The sequence below is a fragment of the Diadema setosum genome, chromosome 16, assembly GCF_964275005.1.
Source record: "Diadema setosum chromosome 16, eeDiaSeto1, whole genome shotgun sequence".
Taxonomy (NCBI): domain Eukaryota; kingdom Metazoa; phylum Echinodermata; class Echinoidea; order Diadematoida; family Diadematidae; genus Diadema; species Diadema setosum.
In genome coordinates, this window is record NC_092700.1 from 2,633,532 (window position 1) to 2,646,665 (window position 13,134).

The 13,134-nt window shown below is 38.6% G+C and overlaps 1 protein-coding gene across 1 annotated transcript in view; it reads left to right on the top strand.

The window, feature by feature from the left end:
• LOC140240201 (uncharacterized) overlaps positions 1 to 13,134 on the top strand; it is a 55,075-nt gene that overhangs the window by 24,682 nt on the left and 17,259 nt on the right. The window contains exons 6-7 of the mRNA XM_072319996.1: positions 10,127 to 10,303; positions 12,149 to 12,301. Coding sequence (XP_072176097.1) covers positions 10,127 to 10,303; positions 12,149 to 12,301 — 330 coding nt within the window. The remainder of the gene's footprint in view (positions 1 to 10,126; positions 10,304 to 12,148; positions 12,302 to 13,134) is intronic.

Below are 13,134 nucleotides of genomic sequence, written 5' to 3' on the forward strand. Positions count from 1 at the left end.
AAATTTGTCCTGCTGTGGTCTGTTAAGCTGAGATTTGTCTACACAAGGCACTGGAATTCAAAACTTTATTTTGATACCATCTCTAGCATAATGTGTGTAGGACAATTTTCATGCATCTGATACAGCATCAGCAGACGGCATGTAATTTGCTCAGTGCATTCAATGCTTGATCTTGATCACTTATACGTGTCAAGTTTATACTCTTGATTCTTTCTCCTCTTCATCTGCCCCATAAGTACATAGCATTGAATTATCCATACCCTCCAAGGAGGGCTGCTTCTGAACTTTAGATGCCCTTTCTGCCTACATCTTATTGAGTCATGATACCCCACATTCCAGGGTACCCCATTGGGCAAGGAACCCCAGACACTCTCGTCATAAGATGCAGTCATTAGCTACCCATCCAATTACTTACCCAATACGTAAGATTTAGTCAGCACACTTGGTTTCTGTTTGTCTAACATCCCCCACCCATCTAACCATCACTCATCAATGTTATAACCGTTATATATCTAATCTATCCATTACACAGCCATTAACAGCACTCAAAATACGAAATAACTAATTTGACCGGCCCTTACCACTGTAATTATGAGAACGTTGTCTTGCACTTGTACCAACGTAAGTACCAACGTAAGGAGACTCATGGATGTACATTTTATTTTATGTTAACAAGTATGTTATAAACTAAAATGTTCAACGATCCAATACGAGGTTTAAAAAAGTGCTAGAGTTTGTCTCGTGACGATCAGGGGGATCTGTAGCATTCCTCCCGTCTCAGATTTTGATCACTTTGTTTGGGAAACGCATTACAAGTTGGAAGCAAGAGCGGGATGGGATCATGTAGGAGCAGCATGAACCATCCGAAGAAGTACAGGATTAGTAAGATATCTTTATACTACCTCAATAGTTATGAAAGCGCTCTCGCAACATGTTCAGAGGCTCTTGAACGACATTCACAGTTCTTCATTTCGAGATAAAAAAACAAAAAAAAAACTGTACTGTGTAATATGTATTATAATTAGATGGTTGTTGTTTGATACATGTATTTCTGTATGTAACTTACGGTGATTGTGTCTAAATTGCGCCATGATTAGCACACAGACAGATTTGCAAGATTTGACGATGTCTCATGTTGTGTTAACCCGTTCCATGCGGGAACCTGGTGGCCTGTGTACTAGGTCTATGGGAATTTTAGAATTCAGTATTGGGTAAGTTAAATTTTCCAAAGGATCCGAATAAGCTACCCCCCCCCCCTCCATTGCATGGTTGTTCTTTTATGAAATATAAGCGCTTTAAACGACACCGTAATTATCGTCATCCGACGAGAGACTGTTCTGAAACCAGTTCGTTACCAGGTGAATTTCTATGACTCGTAAAGATGACTGTGCCGTGGAATTCTCCAGGAACTTCCTTGAGGTTGTAGATAAATGCTAATCTTATGAGAGAGCAGTAAAAGAAATAGGGCAGGCATGTGGACGCTGGATAACCGCATGACAGTCATGGTTCGAAAGGAGGCGAAAACCGCGCCATGTCGCGTTGATCGGCTGTGCGACGTTAAAAACTAAACTCTGTCCCTGGTATTCCACAATATCCTGAACCTGAAGTGTTCCATTTGAGGGGAAGAAAGGGGAACACGTTAATCGCCGCAAAAGAAATGACAACTTAACGCTCTCCTTTCCACGGCATCTGAAACCGGTATTGTGTGTCCGGAGTAAAGTAGATCAATAATTTGCAACTAATGAATACCATCATTTAAGATTTCATCATAACTGAATTTTGGGTTGCTTTAGAACAGAAAAAAAGTGCAATCAATCATGTTGCTTGGATTCCATAGGTTAAGTTGTTTTCGAGTGGTAGACTCGTACATTGTTATGAAGAACAAAAATATAGGCCTAAGCCTGCTGACAATGTTGTGTACGTTTACTTACACCAAGCCAGGAAAGCGATTTCCGACCATATTCATTTCGGTTGATTTTCACTTGAGAAGGAAGATAGAAAAGAAATAAATTGATCTGTTTTGTTTTCTTCTTCTTCTTCGGCATTTTGCATGTTTAGATCTTCGTAGCACTCCATGTCTCCGGCTGATATATATTGAGGCATGAGAAAACTTTCAAACGATCATCTGGTATATGTCCTTATTCCAAAGCAATGTCGTAACAATGCGTTTGTTACTGGACCTTAAACATGCGTCCTCCCAGTGAATCTTTGGTGGGAAAGCATTTTCGTTTTACAACGGTTTTCTTCTTCTTCTTCTTCTTGTGAAGAAACGAAAGGTGTGTTTCAATTAGTTTTTACATTTTACCGACTGGTTTATGACGAAATGTATTCATAAATTTACAAAGTAAACACCAATATGTAATGCAATATTAGTACGTACAACCAAATCCTTCGAGATAAAACATGTATGCAGTATTCAACAACATACTGCTCGAGAGAGCACGTCAACACTTGGCCTTTTTCTGGGGGGGGGGGGGGGCTGCGAAGAGCCGTTAGAATTGTCCTCAAGATTTTCAAACACTGAAAGAATAGGGAGGAGGACCTTATTGTCGCCAACATCAGAATTTGAACTGACAAAGCATCATGACTGGTTGATTCACCATAGGCGTGGTGAAGTTGTAGTGCGATACGGTGCCACTATGTAACGTCTCATTTCTTTGCACAACATTTGGCAGTGATGCGGGCGTTGTCCCTGAGCTGTAGGTGAAAACGAAACTTCACATCCCCGCAGCTGCATGCAAAAAGGATCGCGATAACATTCTGAAATGTTCGGCGGAAGATTGAAGAAATCTTAAGGCAAAACCCTCGGAGGAGAGTCTAGGAAGTCGGGTGAGAAACGAGTCCGCTTGTGGCCATCCAGGGTAGCAGTTTTTTCTGAGAGAGGGGGAAAGAAAAATGAGGGGCAGAGATAGGTAGGAAGATAACAAGAGAGAGATAATAGAAGAGGAAGTGAGATAGAAAGATTATTGAGGATGGGGAGATTGAAGTGTTTTTCTTCACATTCTAGTTTTTAGATGATTTTCTTTTACTTCTTATTCTTCCTCTTATTATTATTACAACTATGTAATAATAATAATAATAATAATAGTAATGATAATAATAATAATGATAATAATAATAATAATAATGATAATAATAATAATAATATTAATGATAATAATAAGCATTATTATGATTGTTGTTGTTATTATTGTTATTAGAGTTAGTAGTAATAGTAGTAGTAGAAGTAGTATAGTAGTATTAGTATTAAAAGCGGCAGTACATAAGTTTCCATCATTTTTAGAATTGTTATCATCATTATAGAAAAAGTTGTATTTTCGACGAAGAATTTACCTGTTGACGTAGCATAACTTTTGGAATTTCCCCTCATCTATTGGCGCGCTTTGGCAAAGTATTTACGACCGTGCAGTTATTCTCAGACATGAAACTCAAGGTTCTACTCGGTGCTTTCATCCTTGCAAAAAGTGTTTATTTAATCTTGTATCTCTGTATCCAGGTTTGAGAAATGGATACCTGGGAATGTTGGAGTGAAAACAATGGCAAGTCCCTAGGAAAATATTTACAAACACTGACGAAGCTACCCTGGATAGATTAGTAACCATGATGTTATGTTAGATCAATTGGCCCAATGGGTGAATCTTTCTAAACTGATATGCCCTCTAAAGCAGAGAGAAAATTTGCCCAAACATGGTCGTTTGGGGTCTTCGTAGATCCTGCATTAAAGGGCTCAAACAACATTCAACATTCACCACATTCTTATATCAGCAACACGTTTCTAATTTCTCTCTTGTCTTTTTCAATAAGATGTCGTGATCATCTGTCATCTTTCCTTCTTTTAGAAACATTCTTTTTTCAAAAATATGAACCTGTGCAATGGCGGTAACCTTGAAATTTATAGGAGGGGAAATTGAGGGATATTTCTGGAAACAGTCTCCCTCTGTCACGAGCTAACCCCCGTCTTCCTTTTCCCTTCTTCTTTTACTTTGAGAGGAACCCCCCCCCCCTTCCTCCTCTTTCCTCTTAGTCACCTTAAAAGTCCGACTTAAAATGTCCAAGTCTTCGCTTCGAGCTTTTGAAAAATACAATGAGATGAGCAGGGGACATACGAACAGGGATGAAGTTTCAGAAAGTAGTTGCCGTTTATCTTATTATAATGTGATATGATATGATAAAAAACGTTCTATAATATATTATGATATAATATTCATATACTATTATAATGTAATATAAAAAAATACATTTTAGCACATATTTTAAGAGGTGCATATGCACTTCTTGTCATGTATCTTCTATATCTTCTGGGGACTGAATTGTGAAACCTTCTTCAGCTTCATTACTCAAAATTATATCTTCTGTTTGAAGACTGTCTTGCGTCATTGTATCTGTCCTGATGTTACAGATGTGTAAAACCTTAATATGCCATCGCACATTTCTGAAATAAACTTTTGTTGAAATTGATACATTTTCAAAGGTTCCCAATTTTAGGGTAACAAAGTATAAACTATGCGACCGTCAGTTATAAAGCACTGCCCTCTTGTTGTCCAATATAAAACCATTCAGAGGCCCATATGACTCGCCTATTGGCTTGTCCAGTTGAACAGGTGTTTTCCACGTGTGACCACAGCACACTTTGTATATATCCTGCAAGAAACTGATGCCAGATTAGGTTACTCCGTAGTATGTAAAGCAAGCAATAGCTCAAGCTTTCTCCCATTGCTGCTAACCTCCACAAGCAATAACAAATCAAACCAAAAAGAATTTAACTGCAGCTGAACACCGGAAGACGTTATGAAGAATATCTGAAAATTAATAGACAAAGGAGTCGTTCTTTATTTATGTGATGAATACAGATGAGTTACACCTATTTTAGTCGCTGTGGATTGTTAAAGATGAAATACAATTTGGAGCGTATGTAATATAGCGATGTTCGCTCTTCTCCGGTAACCTCATCCCATAGTGTCGGGGAAAACAGACTTTGGAAAAAGCAAATATACCTCGAATTTTATTATTCGGGAACGCCCATTTGAACGAACCAAGAAGTTGACTTTGTTGCTTCCTAAATGTAATTAGATCTTCAAGCAGTTTGCACTAGGAGGCAAAAATATAACCGAATCATTTGAAATAAAAGCTACCAATAGTTTTTCGGGTTGTTGTTGTTTTTTTTTTTTTCACGAAAGATGAGTAAGAGGATGTTGCCTGTTCGCCCCACCGATCGTTCGAAGTGCGTAAGGTGAGGTTCCGCGGGATTTCAATTTTCCATCTAGGCTACTAGTTGTCAATCAGAGCATTTCCGAAGTGCATTACAGTCCAATCTTTGTACCATGCGAACAGTGATGATAGGATTGTCTGTATCTCTCCCCCTCTCTCTCCACCCCTCTCTCCCTCTCTTTCTTGTTTTCGCGTGGGAATGTATACAGACATGTATTGCCTGCTTTGTTCTCACTACATTTCACATGAGATCTCCTTTTTCCGTTTTTCTGCTTATGTTAGATTATATATCTGGCAATTACTGTATCACTGACTTCAGTTCAAAAGGGCTGGAATGGGATCTGATTGAACTGAATGAATTGGTAAAATATGCACACAAAATATCTGGCTAAAGAGGGGAATATTACTGAAACTCAGCGATACCAAACTTTTATGTTAGTTAATGTCTTTCTCGGCACGATTATGATTGAAGGAATTTTCAGGCAGAGAGCAGATTATTTTTTTTTTCCTCAGCTCGCACCTTTTTGAAAGAAAGCAAATGTTTTTAAATTACAATACAAAACATACGAAGAGAACGATAGGCATGACAGGAGTTGATTAAAATTGAAAGGAAACGGTCTGGGTAATATTGTAGAAGCGAAATACTGTGTTTTCATTTAAAGTTTACCCCTGTTTGGGAAAGAAAAGATATTAAAACAGTAATGAAATATCAAACTTACTATACCGATAGTAGAGTGATGCATGTCCCTGAAAGAAGAGCTATATTGAGAGTAAAAAAGTAGTTGATTAGTGTGTTAATGTGTTCTTTTCTTTAAAATCATAAACATTTGTAACAATTCATTTACGGCGATGTCCAGAGATCCACGAACCCCTCTCAGTTATCTTAGAGTCCAGTCATACTAGATTTCAGAGTCGAGCCAACGGATTTGGTTTGAGACGATCTTGTAAGATGAACCATAAATCTCAGTTTACTGGAATTAATACGTCTCAGGGCAAATAAATATAGCAGCAAGGTGTAGATTAATCCCATGATCCCGTGAAGGTCAAAAAAGCGCCTGAAAATACACCAGCACTGTCAATGAAAGGCCCGATGAACGCCGATCGAACTATCCCGTCAGATCTCCAATCCTTCCTTTACTTAGCCCTCTTCAGTTCCTCTGATATCTTTGCTATTACCCTTGATACATTGTGTCTTTGGCTCTGATAGGCTTAAGCTGTGTGAACACCATGTTTAGTTTTACTCCAGACCGCAAGGAATACAAGGCTAAATTCACTTGTTAAGGCCCATTGTACCCGTGGTTTGCAACAAGTGTTCCTTCACTTCATTCGGAGAAAGATTTGGCATGGTTACATAAATAGACGTTCTTATTTTTACAACCTGTGCTACAAAAATTAGTTCTGAGATCTGGAGACAGTTGTCCAAAATAGGAAATCCTCGTTATGTCATCACAACATTTGACATCATATTTTTCTTTCCCCTCAACACGTGCCCCAAGCTCCCTTGCCTGTTCGTTATATTGCAAACAGCTGATATTGACTATAAAACGGTAGCTCCTTTCCGGTAGGCCTATATCCCTTTGGAAATATTGTCTGTATTGCCCCTTCTGTGTTAGAAAAGGTAATATAGACGGAGCCAGCGTGGGTGTTCCAGTTCACAGAAAAGACATAGTAGACAGTTTTATTTGACGCATGTGACCGTTTATAAAGTAATACCTCCCTAATCACCCCCTTCCTTTTCCAAAGCTCTTAGCAGGAGTGACAGACATGGGGTAACATACGCAGAGCATACAAGAAGTTTGCAACAACACAGTAATATTTAATAATTTTGTTGGCCGAACTTCAGCTCCCGTAGGAGAGCGTGTAGACACATCTTCGTTTTCTTGGCACAAAAACAATGAATTTGCTCTCTTCAGTAGATGAGGAAATGTTTCATTATGTAAAGAGGGACTTATCCACAAACTTCTGTGAATTATGTGAAAGCATGGATGTTTGAATTTTCGTAGAACATAATTATCAGTGAGTTTTTGAGGAAAATTCGATAATCCGTGCAATAGTTAAGAATATTTCAAATTTTGTTCAAATCTATTTATCGTGCCATTATTGTTAGATAAGAATTCTACACAAATTCGTCAATACAGAGCAGTTCGAGGAGTGAATGAATATTTGTGAATTCACTGAATTCACGTGTATTGAGGATAAATTACCTTTTAAGAGGAATCATTCGTAGTTATAACTTCGTACCGAAAGATACCTTTATACAGGTCGTCCGCTGCCACGCTAAAGATTAAAATAAAAACGAAAAAAAAAAAAAACACAGACAAACAAAAACAAAAGCAAAGACCGAGGAAGAGAATGGAAATTAACTAAAGTGGTGGAATGATGGAATGGGAAAAGGACGAGATACAGATTGGAGGGGAGATAGAGTGCGAGTATCGTTTCGAAGGAACATGGCTACAAATTAAAGAAAAGGTAAAACAGAAATAGATGCATGTATATGTCCTACTGAGCACCAGCAAAAATTAAAGAGAATTAATTGGATAAAGAATAATGCGTTGAGTAAAATCCAAATGTGTAAGTGTAACGCTTGTTGCATTATGTGGCGTTGAAACGTCTTAGTTACTTCCGGGAAGCTTTACTGATTTTCCGGGTGTATACTGCCCCTGGGGGTTTCCCCTTCAGCTACACTCAAATTTAGGTTAAGCCATCGGAAGCCACGAATTGACGCCCGCCGCAGGGATCTTATCCGACGACAGGAGCAAGAAGGAGAATATAGAGGGACGGGGTTAAACATAGACACTAGACTTTAGGGAGTTTTGTGCTCACACCCCAGAATATGTTTCTAGGTGATAGGCTAGACCCTCCTGTCTCTAAAGTATACCCCACCCCCCTTTTCAAGCATTATAATGGACGAAAAGTCGCCAGCAATTACTACTGCTATTTCGTCCTAACAACAGTTTGTCCATATGTCACTAACATTTTCAGCACAGATGTGAAGGAGCCAATATTATGTCTTTACTGTGCACACACTATTACAGTTTTTGCGATAACCATAAAATCCGTCAATCTTTGTTTTGTTTTGTTTTTGTGTGTGTGCGTGTTTTAGATTGCAAGTCAGTTCAAATACTAAACTGCAAATAACACCTCAACACCTTCTTGATGCAGTACACTAACCTCAATAAGGAGCGGACATGCGCATATTCATTGAAATTGTACTCTTCTACAAAGTGGGACAATGAAGGCCCTACTGCATGATTAGCATTGTTTTCCGGCCATTTTCTGCATCAAGAATTACGCTTAAACTCGTACAAGTAATGGGTAAGACCAATCAGACGAGCCAGGAATGTGAGATTGTAACTTTTTGATAAACAAGTCGCTGTTGTTTTCATATAGTTTTGCTATAAATGTAAAGGGTTAATCAACATATAACAGGGTGATACATCTTACACACTGCTATAATACTGCTATAAAAGAGGTTAACACTCATCATTTCTCTGTTGTGTCTTAGTTAAAGACCTTTTCTCTCGCAATATTCAACCAGCGTCCGATCGAAGAATCTTCGCTTTTACCATGAGCTCCTGACCAGGGTGTCACAAATTTGATTTCGGGTGACTTCGGGAAGTCCCTCGTCTCATGACTCAGCGGAGGGCAGGATGCGTCAATTTTTTTCTTCCATATCGCGATGAAAATAAACGACCTTTACAACCTGTCCTCACGGGAAGGCCCCTCTGTCTTTCTTCAGGAATATCTTGATGCAAAATTTTCCTATTACCAGCTGAGTTGTCGAAGAGGTCGTTTTATTTGAAGAGGTAAAGAAAGATCGTCAAAATCTCAAGAAGAGGATGGTTTTAAACTAGTCCTCTTTGAGAGGCCGATCTTCTTTTCCTTGAAGTTTCAGCTAAAATTTCGTTAACATGGACAACAAAAGCATTTTTAAACTTAGAACTAACTTGCTGCCCCCTTTCTAATAAGGGGAAATATTCCTTGATGTGATAGTCCGTCAACATATTCAATGCATAGTTCTTGTTGTTGTTTGGGGTTTTTTATTATTTGTCAGCTGTTTGTCTTTTTCTTTTTCTTATGCAGATGAAGATAAACTTACTTCATATAATCATCTGAAAATGAAGAAACGTTGTTATGGATAGAATAATCTCGTGACCTTTAACAATTGACTCATCTTTACTGGAGTTGGTGTCTCCATCTTTTAGAGATGATCCAGCTGCGTTCATGAAGTGAAAACTTCGGCATTTAAACACATACCACATGGAACGCTAAATTCAGCCCTCGTGCTGACCTTCCTTTCTTTCAACATCTACTGTCATCTGCCCAAGAATAGCAATGAGCATAGCTACACCATTATAGTGTAATGTGTATGTGGCTTGTCTAAGCTTTGTCGACAGAGATGTTACAAAATAATGAATGTGTATATTCTAAAGTAATAGCACATGCAAAGTAGTAAAACTGACTTAACGATGCCTGACATTTGGTGTTCGGGTTTAATTTGTCTTAGTAGTACTGTAAATTCAATAATAAGGTCACTTTGCGTGCTCACCGTGAGAGTTCGAACGCAGTAAACTCTTCTAGTGTCACCGTGTCTGACACATCTCATTTGGCAATAAATATGAATTTTTACCTACTCATTTATCTTTTTGTAATAGCGAAAATGTTTGTATTCATCCAACTACCTTGTTGCTACCATTTTTTATGTTATCACATTTCATGAAGCATCGTTTGCAATATTTTCTTTTTCTACAGAGAATGGAGTAGCGAAAAAGAGCGTCTATTTATTTCTCAAGTTTTGCTTAATGTCACTTTTATGCGTGTAATACCCGTATTGTTGTTACCACTGTTAATTCGATACTGTCATGAGTATGTTGACATTATATTGATTATTTTTCTTTTTCCTGATTGTCTTCTATAGATAATGGAAGAGCGAGAAAGGTCGGACACGCTCCACGAACTGGAGAAAGAGAGTTCAATGATTCAACTGAAAATGGAAGGAATGAAGTGGCGACGAGAGAGGGCGCAGTTGTTCAACCGCATCGATGACGTCAAACTCAAGATGGCCGACCTTGAGAAGCAGGCTGGTGGAGACGCGGTAAGTCATATGATCTATAGACAGATATGATAAGTGAACCCAGCATCCCTGCGTAACAACCCATTATATACATATAGGACTTACACACACACACACACACACACACACACACACACAAGTAATAATCATATGAAGGGTATTATCGCAAATGATCGCAAAACGGGTTAAGCGCCATTTTTAAATATCTTAAAGTAAGTCCATCATCAGATACAGCAAAAAAAAAAAAACTTTTCAGTGATACCTTCTTTGTTACATAACAAGCAATATCCTTGAAGCTATGATTAGAAATATTCGATATTTTTCTGTCATATTGTGCGTGTCAGGTTTTCTGTCTGTTTGTTTGTTTGTTTGTTTTAACCGAAAATATCTGAGATAAGATTGGCGTTGATTGAATAAGTTAAGTCGTTTTGAATTTCAAATGTCTGACGACCTTTGCTTAGTATACCTGGGCCCTGTTTTATCAAAAGATAAATTCAATTTTTAATTTCCTCACCACACAAGCTGTCATAGACTTACAGTTGAAATCAACTATATAATCAATGTTATCTCTTCATAAAACAGGGCCCTGATTGTTTGAGAACATGCTGTGTAAAATCAACGAGTGGATATACATTGTTACATACTGCTGTAATTACGCTGTCACATATCCATTTAGAGAGCAAGCAAACTTTTAATGCATCATTAGTAAACAAGAATGAATAGAAATAAGAACACGTGTCTCTCGTGAAATGGTTCACTTATATTTAGAAGGGCGTTCACATCTCCGAGGCGGGTTCGTCTTCCTATTTTCCGTCGGTACCCACCTTAAAGACTGTTTACAGGGCCGGGCTTCCCCGCAGTGAATCTGTTAGAATCCGTAAGAATCTGATTTCCCTCCCAAATTAGCGCCTCGGCAACAAGACTTTCCTCTTCGCTTTCTCGTATAGTATGCATTGCGACTTACCGCGAAGGTCCCTTAATCTAACCACTTAAGATGTTCGGTCTTATCTTCCATAGCATCCTTAAGAGAAAGCAAAGAGAATGGGAAGGGTGTGGAACTTGTTTAAAGCAAGCTCGACTTGAACCATGATATAAGCTGAAACGCTTGTGGCGAATTATGTCAGTATAGCATCAGGAAAGATAAAGATACGGTAATGTACCGATGAGTATGATGTTCATTACGGCGCAGGGCATTTCAAGTTATCATCCTGCGTGCGTACATGTATCTTGTATCTTCAAATTTAGTCTGTATCAACAAGTCGATTATGTATCGCTATCACATAGAATCAGCGTTATCTTGCATACTTTACATCTGGTTCTGCTAGAATGTTTTGTTGTGTACTCATTTAGAGATTCTCGTAGGTGGTTAGTTTGTATTGTCAAGTATCTTCCTCACATCACTTGGGCAAACGAGGTGACATCCAATGAAGACTTTATCAAATTTGTGTCTGATTTGTTGTCTACCATCGTGAGAACTGGCATTACCTCCGGATTCGTGCTTTGAGTTTGTACTTCACACACGTTTGATATCCTTGCGAAGACCATAAAATTTGTGCAGGCGAGTGGCATTGGAGTGTGTCAATTCACTCTTCTCAGTTCCCCGATGTTTCTTCCTACAAGAAATGCGTAACCTGTGAACTGTAATGCATAATGTCGATTAGGTTGTCATTTGCCAAATCATGCTTATTCTCTCTAATATTGGCGCATCAACAGGACCTCTGAACAGGAAAATCAGCTGGAGATGTCCAAGACTATGCCCAGCGCATGGGAACCTACGGATCAAAGTTGTCGACCGATATTCGTGCTTCTTGTTCTGGATAGATTCTCATTAAATGAAGGTGTTGTTCCTTCCCTTTCCCCTCTCAGAAACTATCTACACCCGGGTCCAGCCCAGTGCACGCTCAGCGTGAAGAATCCCTGAAGCTCCTCCAGCGACTGGAGGCGGAGGTCGAAGGACTCGACGGGGAGTGCTGGAAGTACCGACAGCTAGCCGAGGGACTCAAGACTAAGATGGAACGGGTACGTGATTCTTTTCGGTTTCAGCTTCAAAAGTAGCTTCTCGGATGGTGATCTAAGGAACTTGGAAGAAACGTGCCTAGCACAATAAGATAATAACAACCTAACGTGTCTGTATACTCCAAGTGGTGTCACTTGAAGTTGAAAACGTTGGTTCATGTAGAGATAGAGCAGAATGTTACTGTGTCATGTTCACAGTGCCACTTTTTTCCAGAAACTATCAAGTTCAAGTTCAAGTTCATATTCATTCGTTTTTTCCACAATATACAAACATAAATCTCACTTTCTTAAGTGACAAAAACAATGTATACAATAATGTACAGAGAAGACAACAATGATAGGAAAAAACTAACAGTAGCGATACATTGCAATAGGTGCTAAGATAACGAAAGTGAAATAGTTTTCAATATTATACATTATGCACTATCCGTTCAGAACTGTAGGAAAAACATGAATGGAATATCAAAAAAAAAAAAATGTTAGGTTTTACTCCAGATTTCATATCAAAAAGGCAGATTTTATGAGGAAGATGTTATGAACTACCGTTTGTTAATGTTTCTTACTACTTACACATTTATGCAAGTCGTAACAAACACCAAATTTACCGTCAATGGACAATTGTGTCGTAGGTTGTTCTTGTGCCATTGTACATTATCAGTTGAATGTATAGTGCACTACTAAAGGAAATTTCACCCAAAAGAGCAGATAAATCGATTCACGCTGTCGTAGAAGCATCATAGAGAAGACGTCTTTTCCTTCATTTTGAATGAACTTGCGTATAATTATATTCTCTTTCGGCGGTGTTGAAAGCAAAAACCGTTGTACGGGACTTGAGC